This window comes from Ahaetulla prasina, chromosome 3 (genome assembly GCF_028640845.1).
Source record: "Ahaetulla prasina isolate Xishuangbanna chromosome 3, ASM2864084v1, whole genome shotgun sequence".
Lineage (NCBI taxonomy): Eukaryota > Metazoa > Chordata > Lepidosauria > Squamata > Colubridae > Ahaetulla > Ahaetulla prasina.
The window spans coordinates 182167379-182180771 of NC_080541.1; the positions used below are offsets into that span (position 1 = coordinate 182167379).

Here is a 13393-nt window from a genome sequence, read left to right on the forward strand (position 1 = left end):
ACCTCATATCTTCTTGTAAGTCTTCATTCTCAGCTGTAGCAGAATTATTAATTTCCAATAATTTCTCCTCAATTTCCTTAAGTTTTTTGTCTCGAGCAGAAATTTGAGCCTTCAAAAATTATTTCAGCTCCTCTTGTAATTTGTGTATTTGAACTAGCAAGGCAGCTCCCTTAGAATCAGCAGGCTGTATTTGTTTAGAAGCCATCTTGCTTTAACTTTGTAAATTGCAACAAAGTCAAATCTTTTCAAACAACTTATTTGAAATGGGTAAATCAGTTCTATAAACCTTCGGCTTTTCTCTTTAAGATTTCTTCACTTAAGTATAAAATCCATCAAATTTAAGCAGAGTTAACAAGGCGCTAACGACGTTAACAAGGACTTCCTTAAGTTTCGTTTTCACACCTCATTAAACAAATCCGCCATTTTCTTTCTTCTCAAATACCTCACGGTATTCAAGAAGAGGGCCGTGAAAATATTTGCAGATCACTCGCATCCTGGACATAAACTGTTTCAACTCCTACCCTCAAAACGACGCTATAGAGCACTGCACACCAGAACAACTAGACACAAGAACAGTTTTTTCCCGAAGGCCATCACTCTGCTAAACAAATAATTCCATCAACACTGTCAGACTATTTACTGAATCTGCACTACTATTAATCGTTTCATAGTTCCCATCACCAATCTCTTTCCACTTATGACTGTATGACTATAACTTGTTGCTGGCAATCCTTATGATTTATATTGATATATTGACCATCAATTGTGTTGTAAATGTTGTACCTTGATGAACGTATCTTTTCTTTTATGTACACTGAGAGCATATGCACCAAGACAAATTCCTTGTGTGTCCAATCACACTTGGCCAATAAAATTCTATTCTATTCTATTCTATTCTATTCTATTCTATTCTATTCTATTCTATTCTATTCTATTCTATACCTTCCGAAGATCGAGATGAGGTCTAAAACATGCATCCACCCTGCCTCTTGCCTCCGCTCCGTCTGCTTAAAGTAATTAGAATATCTTCATCTTGATAGCAGAGATGGTCGCGAGCGCTTTGTTCTGCATAGATGCAGAAGCTTCCCAGATCTGGAGCATTTGCCAGGTTTAAACAGGGAGCTCTCACCCTTCGAGCTCCAGGAGTTATTCCTGGAGCTCTTGGGGACCTCTACCAGCAGAGACTGTTAGCTATAGATTCAATTCATCAGCTGGGTTTCATCAGCTGCTCACCTTTCCCTCTTCTCCCTTTCAAGCCGCCAGACAGCTGATTTGTGCTGTCTGAGCAGCTGTAACAGAATCACGGCGTTGGTCCAAGAGGACCGTCTCCAACGCGCACAGAGCCACCGGAAGTCTTTAGTAATGGTATTTTGTATGTCCTTACTGATAACTTCCTTTACAACAGCATTCATTTGAGTAAAAGATCCTGAAGTAATCAGTGGCAGGTTTTCAGAATGTGAAGATATTTTTTGCTTATTTGGAATTATATCTGTGAAAATTCTAGTGGTAAAGAAAGCAGGAGACTGAGTTCAACTTCCGTCTTAGCCATGAAACCAACGGAGTAACTTTGGACCAGTCAATTCAGTCTCTCGTTTTCTCTCTTTGCCCGACTCCTATCTCAAAGGGATTTTTAATGTGGGAAAAATAGGAAGAGGAAGGTGTCTTGGATATATTTGCTACCTTGAGTTATTTGTAAAAATAGTAAAGTCAGGTTGCAAATAAATAAAAAGGAGTAGATGAAATTGTTCCAGAGAAAAGAAGATTTTGTAGAGAATACAGAGTACTTTTTATAGTATAAGTTCAGTTAAGTGAAGTGCCGATACTGTGTTTATAAAAGAGGTGAATTAACTTGCCTTCACTTTCCATTGTGCATGCAGGTGATATGATGACGTTATTAATGAAAAAAGATACCCTTACAGAAGAGGAGACTCAATTTTACATAGCAGAGACTGTGTTAGCTATAGATTCAATTCATCAGCTGGGTTTTATTCATCGTGATATCAAGCCGGATAATCTTCTCTTGGACAGTAAAGTATGAGTGCTATTTTCTTTAGCATTTCCTATTAAAATGCTAGACTTTATCATTTTTGTTATTATTTAGAATCATTCCAAATAAAATTATCTAGAATAAAACTATCTCTGTTCTAAGCTTGAAATCTATATACTGCTAAAACTCTCGTGGTCTGCTTGGTCATTTGTAACCTGGTGCATCAAAGAGCAACAATTTTTGAATCAATATATCTCACACTTAGAGAATGTATCCAAAATCTGGGACCCATCAATCCCATGGGATTGAAATTTGGCAATGTTGTGGCCACTTCAGTGCTACCACAGCATTGCACTGCTGTGGCACATAATCAACATTTCCAACACTCCCTGCCAGCTTCCTACATGGAAAGCCAATGTGGAAACTGGCAGGAAGTTGGAAATCACTCCTGCTCCAACTTTTTTTTTCTTTTTTTGGCCTGTCGATGGTTATTCTGTTTCTCTGTTTAAGGAAATATCTCTAAATGATGACTCAATGAATTGTGTGGCTGTCTAGTGCAGGGGTCTGCAAACTTGGCTCTTTTAAGACTTGTGGACTTCAACTCCCAGAGTTCCTCAGCCAGCTGGCTGAGGAACTCTGGGAGCTGAAGTCCACAAGTCTTAAAAGAGCCAAGTTTGCAGACCCCTGATCTAGTGGAAGTCTGTTGTTAGCACCTGTGACTTAGCTCTTACTTGAAATATTGTCACGGCATTTGAAATACTGCGCAGGGGGGCGGAATAAATAGGGAAAGAAAAGATGCCATTCTGTTGGCTAGTACCCTTTCTTATACTTTTCGCTGGCCTTCAAGAAAGAACATATTGAAATGGGGTTCTTCTTAGGAGATTTATGTATAGAAATGACAATGAAATGATTTTGATTGAAAGCAAGCTATCCTTTTAAAATACTTTTTAAACATTCTTCCACAATATCTTAAGTAAATATCTGCATTTGTAGAACATGTAAAACATGCGTCTTTGTATTCTGTCATAATGGCCCAAGATGCAAGCCAGTTAAAGGGCATTCTGCAGCCTGGGCAAACCTGATCATTCTAGCTTTGCTGAAAATGAAAATATATATGGCTTTTCTCAGGGAAGATTCTGGAACAATAATCAGCAGGCATCTAATAGAGCTTTCCTTTTAATTTATTTTTTAAGTGTTCCATCTTTTGCACCGTATACTGTTCTGTTCACTGTAACAGGAAAAATATGAATGACTATCACAGAATGACAGATGTGATTGAATCCTTGCATGATATTATTGATTTGATTAAGAATTCCTGGGATACTTACCAGTACTCATATTACTTTCTATTTTCCTAATTTATTTAAAGAATCCACCTGATTCTGCATATCTGATAGGCAAAGAATAGTACACAGAAATTTTCTTTTTTTACTTTATTTTAAAATATAAAAGTTCATCTAAAAAGAAAATCAAATCATTATTTGCTAAGCATTTAGTGTTTGAATTGTTGTGTGCTGTTATTTAATTCTCCTATTTTTGCATTGTTGTTTACTTTCAGGGCCATGTGAAGCTGTCAGACTTTGGTCTTTGCACAGGACTGAAAAAAGCACATAGAACAGAATTCTATAGGAATTTGAGCTATAATCTTCCTAGTGATTTCAGTAAGCCTTTTTATATAATTTAAACAAACTTGTAACCACCCAAATAATAAGTGCCCTCAAATATTCTTTTGTTCTTATCCACTCTGAGTCTACCTGGTGGTCTATATGTTTAGAAGAGTTTGTTTCCTTTGTGGGTGGCTCTCAGATACTTATTTAATTTTAAGTATTTTTATCTTACTATTTAGCAGAAAAGTAGCTTATATAAAGTAAGTAACATTCAAAATGCTTTCTGCTTTCAGATAGGCTATGTTCAGGCACAATATACACGCATAAAAGAAAAGAGACTAGACTAGAAAGGAGAAAAGCAAACCTGGGCACTACTTCATAAAGCTCTTATAAACACTTTTGCCAGTCATAAACAAGACTGTCACTCTTGCCAGTCATGATATACATGTAATCCTTGGTTAATAACCAGTCACTTAATGACTGTTTAAACTTAGAATCCATCCTCAACTTCTGTCTGTCTCTCTCTCACACACACACAAACACACACACACACACACACACACCAGTTCTCATAATTTCATTTCGGGTACTTGATTGGTTGCAATATCCCATAGTCACATGGTCAAGGTTTGCAATGGTTTTGTTTGCTTCTGGCAAAAAATGCTCATTTGAGAGAATGGATTACCAACCACATGGTGATGTGCTGTATGAGTGTCGTAAAAACAGTTGTCAAATCAAATCAGGTAATATGGTGACCCACTTAACAACTGCAACAACTTGAGACCAAAATTCTCAGCCTGAGTGTGATTGCTAAATGAAAACTACCTATAATACTTGATATGGGTACTGTTCATATTTTAAAGTTAAAAAGATAGATCTTCTCCCTAGGAGAATTGCATTTGCATTAAAAAAGATTCTGTTCATTTAAAATAAATCCTTTGATAATTGTCTGCTACATAATATATACTGGTATCAATATAAAAAAAATAAACCATGTGGGAGTGTGATTTAAATGTCTTTTATACAACATGTGTAGCTTTATTCTGTGCCTAAGGACAACCCCATTAAGCTTAGATATTGAAATGCTTTTATCTTGGAATTATACCTTCAGTTCAGCATGTAGATACCCTTTTAGCAGTAATTGATAGATAAAACAGGTGAGATGCTGCCTTCATATAATACTTTCGTGAAATTGGGTAGCTTATTCAGAATTTATATACATGTTTATGACTTCTTGCTATTTCTAGCTTCAAATGCCTACAAAATACTTGATTATACACACATGCACGCGCACACACACACACACACACACACACATTAGGAATATTTATTAATGCCATTCATTCATCTACAGCAACTTCCCTCTTGCACTAGATTATTCTTTTCATTGCATTTTTTGGGAAGGAGAGGGGAGAGAATGTGGGCCATTAGGATTCAGAGCAAATATATAAAAAGACGTTCACCATGTTATAAATATTTCTTTTTTTCAGTGTATCAGTAGATTAAAACAGTTCAACATGGAAAATACCAGTGTCATTTATCTTTGGTTATTTATCTTCAGCTTTTCAGAATATGAATTCCAAAAGAAAAGCAGAAACTTGGAAAAGAAACAGAAGACAATTGGTAGGTAGTGTTCTCTGGATAATTTGTCTTATATGGCTTTATTTGAAGCAATACTCTGCCGTTCAACCAAGAAAAAAAGAAATTCCTTTAGTGGCTCATGTTAGATTAGTTACAAACAGGACACTCCTTGCAAATAAGTATGTGATCGTAAATAACACCAAAAACAAACAAAAAGAAGATAAGGGAAGAGTGAAGAAAAACAAACTTGGATTCTAGTTCTTAAACCAAATGGAAATAGTTGAAAGGGAAGTGGAACTGGGGTCTCAGCAAAATAGGTGGAGACACCCTTTTCTGATAGGGACGACTTCTGTAATTATTTCTCTGTTCTGTAAGTGCAGGTTAGATAAAGCTCCTATATATAGGAAGAGTACAGGTGGTAAGCATTGCTAATGCTTGTAGTAGCCCTGATTCAGGAGTCTGCACTCCTCTTGTGTGGGGGAACATTTACATATGTAGATGGTATAATCCTGAAAGCAGTGTTGTGACAAGTCTATAAGATCCTACAAACCCCTTGAAGGCATTGGAAGATGGAGTAAAATAACATGCATTCTAATATTATCATGTAAAAAATGCTGGTGTTGGTAAGAGGACATGGCCCAGCTGTATATTAGATTTCCTTCATTGGTAAGTTATACTGTTCCTATGTCGCAGATATTCAAGTCAAGCTTCAGATGTGATTTTTGGAAGATCTGACAAGTAAAACCCTTTATAAATGTTAGTGCTGTAAAGTAAATGTATCTTGCCTCAGGATTATGAAATCCTGGAGAAAGGAACAGCTGCTTTAAGGCATTGCAGACAGATGCCAGATATATGTACTTGGAAAAAGCTTTGGGGGATAGAAAGCAAACAATAGCACAATCTTAATATTTGTGGACATTAGACTTGATATTAAGTATTGCAACTGTTAGCCAAACTGACTTAGCAAATAGAAATGCTAAGAAATAATATTAGAAATAATATTTGCATTAATAAATAATTCAGTCTGAAGTAAACTGCTCTCCAGAAGTACAGCATTTGTGTTAGATATTAACTTAGAAAGAAAATACCACCTCATCTCCAAGTTTCACACCTCAAGATTGTTTCAGGGAATTATTACAAAAGCAGTATGTCTTGCATAATTTTCTTCAGCTACTCCAGTCCTTTGTTCACAGATGGAATATTTCTAAAATCATTTGAATAAATACTGTTTCATTTCAGGCTTTCTCCACTGTGGGAACTCCAGATTATATTGCTCCAGAAGTCTTCATGCAGACAGGGTACAATAAGCTTTGTGACTGGTGGTCCCTTGGAGTCATAATGTATGAGATGCTAATTGGTAAGGGATAACATAGTAGATCCAAATTAGAGCTACGATATGGTCACAGATCTTAATCTGTTCCTTGATTTCTAAACAGAATACAATTTGAGGTGTAACATTATCTTGATTTTTATTTGCAGTTGTAATGTTTAACTTTGAAATGAAATGTATGGAGTTAGGAATTGGTAACCAGTATAGGCTTGCTTCATTAATTACTGATCTAACTTTTATAATGTTTTTCTCAGGTTACCCTCCTTTCTGTTCAGAAACTCCTCAAGAAACATACAAGAAAGTAATGAATTGGAAAGAGACTTTAATATTCCCCCCAGAAGTTCCTATTTCTGAAAGAGCCAAAGATCTCATTTTAAGGTACCTAAATCTATAATTGCTAATCTTGAAGTCTTGGAGAGTGATGAAACTGATATTTTGGTTTTCATTACACAAACTTTAATATGCATTCTTCAATGATTTGGGTTGTCATTTTCTGAAATTATAAAATTGTGCTTTATAAACTATCCAAGTCGGGCACTGATATTCAAGAGTATAAGTAGAGATGTTCTAAAAATGAAAAAATAGTTCTGTTTTGAGCTAGAAACGAGCCATCATTGCTAGACATTTTCCTGAACTGTTGGGTAAGCCATGATTTGGCAGAAATAAAATTCAAAAGATTTAGGTTGATCCACGTTTTCAGAAGAACAAAATCTGGATTGGAGAGCAAATCTAGCACCGTTAGTGTGCATTGTCTTCTACCCTGCTTCCAACAATAATCTGTTGGCCCATCTGCCTTTTTGCCAGCTTCACCATTCCATTCCTTCCCTCAGCCAATGCTTTCAGCCCCCCTCCTCCCATCTGGTTCACCCAGCACTTTCCCCTATACTTCGTATTGCATAGAAACTGGAAGAGCATTGGGTGTATTCCAGAACATGCACTCCATTTCCTTCAAACAAGAGACTTGGTCCGTATTCCGCATAAACTGAAAATCCTATATTCAAGAGAGCTGCTTACAATCCAATGCTTTTTAAAATGGTATCTTGCCTTTTCTTTCTTTTTTTGACTATGTTCTTTCGTGTTTAATTTTTTCCCCCAAACACTGCATAGATTTGGTTGTACCTATGTAATTAACATTTCATGAATAAATGCATGGAATGTATAACTAACAATGGCTACAATCATGATTATATGTAATATTCAGTCCAGGGAGGGGGTCTGATTCTGAATACTATTACTGAGGAGCATGAGTGGATGGATGCTGTTTCATGTGTGTCTCTACTTGTGGGATTCCCTTAAGTATCTGACTGATTATTAAGGAAGGAAATAAAATGCTAGAGCTCTTAATACCTTAGCATAGAACTCTGCTGGGCTGAGTCCACCTTCACCATCCAATGGGGGCTTAAATTGTTTCCTATTTTCTTGAAAAGCCAATATTACAATGAGAAAATATGCATCCTGATCACATTGATGATCAGTTTGCATTCCTATATGTATTAATTTCTAGAAATTGAAAGATTTGTATCTCAAAGTGCAATGGAAAGGTTCTTATAAGATATCCAGGGCTTGGGGGGAAAACCAGTGTTTTTCATACAAAAACAGTATTTCATTAGTATGTTGATTTCATTCATTTAGTATTTTGATATATCAAAAACTATTTTTTTCAGTACATTCTGTAGCTCCCTGGAAAGCTGTAAGACCCTGCACTTTTTTCCAGTTTGTTTATAGCAGTAGCATTGTATCAGCACTGATACTCTATTTTTAATAGGTTATTAAGGCTTGCCTGAGAAAGAGTTATGCTGTCTTGGAATGAATATATGTATTTGTCTACTGCAGATACTTTCTTTTCTAGTTAGTAGTTCATATTTAAATACTTCTGAATTCTCCATGGTGTCTTTGTCCTCAGATTTTGCTGTGAATGGGAACATCGAATCGGTGCCCCAGGTGTTGAAGAAATTAAAACAAATCCCTTTTTTGAAGGAGTTGACTGGGAGCATATCAGGTACAGTATTTTCTTCTCAGCGTTTGTTCGGTTTTCTAACTGAATCACACAGTAGGGAAAGACTGCAACAACTATGAACATGGTGGAGATTGAGTTTCAAAAGACTCATGATATATATTTGGTTTGTGGTAGAACAAATTATTTTCCCTTGCAAGACCACTTATTTAACCCTGATTCTCTTTCACAGAGAGAGACCTGCAGCAATTTCCATAGAAATCAAAAGTATTGATGACACATCAAACTTCGATGAATTTCCGGAATCTGATATCCTTAAATCTGCAGGTATATTATTAATCTTTTTGCTTTATTTTATTCTAAGGTGAGACGTTAGCTTTCACTGATTCTCTCAAGTAATAGCCTTTTCATAGAAAAAAAATCACTGCAGATCCTTAGTTTTTTTCACTTAGGAGCAGGGTGAATCTGTGGTTGAATCTCTACTCTGGGGGTGTCATATCTACTCTTAAGTTGTATGCAAAAGTTTCTCCTCCAGAGACTGAGGATTCTGGGAACATCAGAATGTTCCGTTTTTCTTTTGACAAACACTAGCTTCATAATACAGTAGTAAACTGTTTCCCATTACAGAAGATTTATTTCCAGGAAATGAGCAGACCAGTTCTGAAATGTCCAGATTGACATTATCAGAAAGAAAATAGAATGTTGTAGGGCAGGGCTGTCAAACCCATGGGCCAGATGCAACGTGTGCTGTCTACGCCCACGCCTAGTTTAGTGAAGGGGGAAAAAGTCCTGATACATCATGTGATGCCTCCACGATGACGTGAATTTGACACCCCTGTTGTAGCGTTTCTTAGAATTGTATGTTTTGCATATCCCTGCTGTTAATTTTGCCTTAGCTGATGGCAATACTTAGCTAGCCTTGGCTGATCTCAGAAGCTAAGCAGAGATTATCCTTATTAGTGCCCGGATACAGTAGATGAATCCCAGAAATGGGAGCTAAAAAAGAAAAGGAAACTCCAAATTTAGAGGCATTTACTACAGTCCAGTTTTAAGATCACATCTAAAAGAAGGCTGGCCTGGGCGATGGGTAAGAGTGATATAAAGCAGCTGGCATCTTTGTGATCTGAACATCTTTTTTCCCCTCCTTTTTGAAATTTTTTATACGAAATGCATTGTCATGAATCTCTTATTTCACACGTGATTAAATGTTTGAATTTTTTTTTTAAATTCTCTGAGTTTAAAAGCTGATTTAATTTGTCTCCTCATTCTTTGGAAGGGTTGATGTCATGCTCTTTAATGATCGCTCCTTCCTTCCTTCCTTCCCTCCCTCCCTCCCTCCCAGATTTTTAATTCTTTCTTCTTTACAATACAATACACAATACACTCAAGCTGAATGACAATATTCACCTATCTTGCAACTCTCTAATATTCACAACAAATTTCTGTCTTGTATTAAATGGTTTAATGTTCCTTCTGAATTTTGTTTTTCTTCAGTGACCACAGGTAACCATCCAGAAACAGACTACAAGAACAAAGACTGGGTCTTTATCAATTATACCTACAAACGATTTGAAGGCCTGACTGCTCGAGGGGCAATACCATCCTACATGAAGTCTGGAAAATAACAGCTCTTTGCTAGATGGTTACTCTCGTCTCGAAACTTTTACCCCGAGGACTGTGAAAGTTTGAAGAATGCAAAATGACATCTTATGCTCTGTTTACATTACAAGTGATGGAACGGGGGAAATTCCACAAATCGCACTTACAGATGCATTTGCAGATTTTATTAATTAGTCTTTGGTCTTTAGGTAAATTTTTTTAAGACTGTTACTTCATCAACAAAGAAAAGAGGTTTTTAATTACGAGTATGATGTGTTCTGTCTTACAAGTGCTGTCTGAAAATACAGCTCAGTTCTAAGGGCTAAGGCATTACAGAAGAAGCAGAGCAGTAATTACTATGGTGAGAGAGCTGATTCTCAGTAGTTTATCCCATAGGATGGCAGAATCTTTTTTGCCTTAAATATAGGGCTATTCGTGTTTTTTTGATAGCATCTTTTCAGTCCAGTAATGGCTTCAAAACCTGCGGCACTTTACTGCTGGTACTAAAATAGTCATCTGGAAGTATTATGCCTTTTAATAAATTTCTGGTATGTATAACATTATGTAGTCTATAAGCAATGTTATGAGCAATGGTGGCAATTTCTAGTAAAACCTGTTTAAAGAACTTTTTTTTTCTATTTGGTAAAAAAAAAGCAGATCACTAGTAATAACATAAACACTTTGTAGGCAATACTGTAAGGAAATAGGAAACAATATGTCGTCCTTCCTTCCCTTCTTTCAGATCTTTTACATATCAAAGCCAATACATAGTTATAAAAAGAGAATGATTCTAAGATTTTGAGCTGCTATAGTTTTGTAATACAAATTACATGAATTCATATTGTTGAATCAAAGTTTGTTTGGTTGTAATAGTTGCATACACTGGGCTCTTTGACACTATTATGATATCCAGTTTATCCAGGCAAATCCCAGCTCTACACAATGTACCATTTACTATTCTTATTTAGTATCTCATTAAGTTTGGAGGATGATTTATTCTGAGTCACAGCACAATGATTATAAAGAAATGTACATGTGCATTTGGAAATAGAAAAAGGAAAGAGGATTGACCTGAAAATTATGTCCCAGAATACTTTTAAGTACATTAAATTTTTTATCAGATAATTGAATAAAATTATGAAGTTTTAATATATTCTGGCTCTTTTCTTATAATTAATAGACAAAGAGCACCTAAAGTTTTCTGCTCAAATAGATCAGGAAGGATATGTCAGTTCCAGGATTATTCAAAAGCCCTTATTCTTTTTGAAAGATCTGAAGCAGCTTGCAGTAATATCAGCCATTTACATTAACCATAAATTGTCCCATTCTGTTTCATCTGTTCTTACCCACTGGACTTTTTAAAAACGGAACTTTTTTTATTGTAGCTATATACATGCCATAGTGACATACATGTTCTCCAAGAGTGTGCCATGTGCCTTTCTACCACATAAAGCAGTAATGTAAACTCTTTCTAATCCTAACCCTTATTTTCAATGCCACAAGTTTTGCTATCTATCTCCAAGAGTCTTAGAAAGGCTGCTACTCCAAGTAGCTTTCTAGATGTGAATCTACACAGAAATGTGAGGAAGAAGCAAATGAAATATTTGCATTTAACTTAAGCCTAAAGGGAAGCTAGGCTTGCTTCCGCTTTTAAGTATCTATGTGCCTAGTTTTACAATTACCATGTTTAGACGTGTCTCATCTGTAATGAGGCTAGGGTTTTGCTTACTTGCTAGATAATGATGGATTTGAAGTTAAATTCTGGTGCTTGCTAAATATTGAAAACATGTAGCATATATAACTGGTGCTTAATAAGCCTTAAATAAAAAAGCTGTAGAAAACCCTCAGGGTAACCAAATAGCTTAAGAGAGTTGACCAGCCAACAACTTTTCAAAGGGAAGAACATTTGAGTTACATTCTATCTCCATTACAGTAATGTGTTTCTTTTGCATTATGTCAATATAGTACATAGCTGTTGTGCACAGTGTGATAGATTATGAATGCAAGGATAGTATGCATGTGGGTAAATTGAATTTACTGTACAAGGTGTAATTCTGCTTGTCTTTTGTAATTAGGAAATATCTAGAGGGATTTTATGTGTTTTTATTTTAGTGAAGTTGAATAAAGCATATTGCTATAAGCAAAAGACTAACTTGAGTTCTGCAATCTGGACAGTGGCCAAGATCTCAGTAGACTATCCTGTTATTGTGTAGTGTGCTTGTTTGCCACTGTGACTATGGCTAAATTCAGGACACTCACAAACAAGGATAGTATATTGAGAAGCTTATGAAAATTAAATCTTATTCATTTTTTTAAAAAAAAACTCTGCCATTTCCCCTTGCATGGAAGTATTAGCATTTGGATTCCAATTGTGTGTTTGGGAACACTAAAGCAAGGGTTCTAACAAAACAGGTTATATATTTGAATGCATAATGTTGGCACCTAACTCACAGTTTAGAGAGTGGTCCATATGAACTTGCGTCCTTATTCCTCCTCATTTTAAGCCCAGCTATGTTGGTATTGTTCTCAAAGTGAATTAAAAATCCCAGCTATTTAACATTTGAAAGTATTAAGTTCTAACTTAAAAGGAACCCTGTTAAAGCTTAATTGCCATTATTGTCAATGTTATTTGTGAACTCATAACCATAATTGGGCTGCACTGAAGCATGTAATTGCCATAGGCTGCCACTTTCATATTGCTGGCTCTTGACATCTTGCACAAGCTCATTGTACTTTTTGAAAGTCACTTTTCTAGGATGACACTTCCTTGTTCTAAAGCAATTTTTCGATCTAATTGGCCAAGCAATTATATCATACTAGTAAATGCAAGTTGCTGTATTTTGCTGAGCTGAATTATTAAGTAATCACTGATGTATCTTCCACATACCCCCAAAACTGCGAAAGTTTAAGATTTTGGCTTGCTGGGGTATGGGACGAAATAAAAATCTTGGCTTAAGGTAAATATAAGCAACATACTGCTGGTTGTGTATGATTCCTAGCAGGTTATACTACACTTAGGTACTGACTAGCCGCTGTGCCTGGGTTCTGCCTTATTTTGGTAGATGACAATTATTTTGTATCTGCATATGGCTGTTCCTAAATGCAATGTACAATTTAGTACACTTTGTATGTGATTTGTTGGTTTTATTTGGAGACCAATTCTATATGGAACAACCTTTGCATTCTGAAATGTATAAAATTCATTTTCAATAAATGTAGTTTTGCTATTTCTTGTGGTGGTTTTCTGAATTTGAAAAGTTACTAAAAGTTGCTTCATTATAACTTATGATCAGTATGTGACTAGATGTATTTGTTCAGCATATTTTTCAAATGCA

At 35.8% G+C, this 13393-nt stretch overlaps 1 protein-coding gene across 1 annotated transcript in view; it reads left to right on the plus strand.

The window, feature by feature from the left end:
• The window catches only part of STK38 (serine/threonine kinase 38), a 31518-nt gene extending 18233 nt beyond the window's left edge, over positions 1-13285 (plus strand). The window contains exons 7-14 of the mRNA XM_058176048.1: positions 1878-2032; positions 3546-3648; positions 5156-5217; positions 6415-6532; positions 6760-6883; positions 8409-8504; positions 8692-8786; positions 9954-13285. Coding sequence (XP_058032031.1) covers positions 1878-2032; positions 3546-3648; positions 5156-5217; positions 6415-6532; positions 6760-6883; positions 8409-8504; positions 8692-8786; positions 9954-10084 — 884 coding nt within the window. The 3' untranslated portion in view covers positions 10085-13285. The remainder of the gene's footprint in view (positions 1-1877; positions 2033-3545; positions 3649-5155; positions 5218-6414; positions 6533-6759; positions 6884-8408; positions 8505-8691; positions 8787-9953) is intronic.
• The last annotated feature ends 108 nt before the right edge of the window (positions 13286-13393 follow it).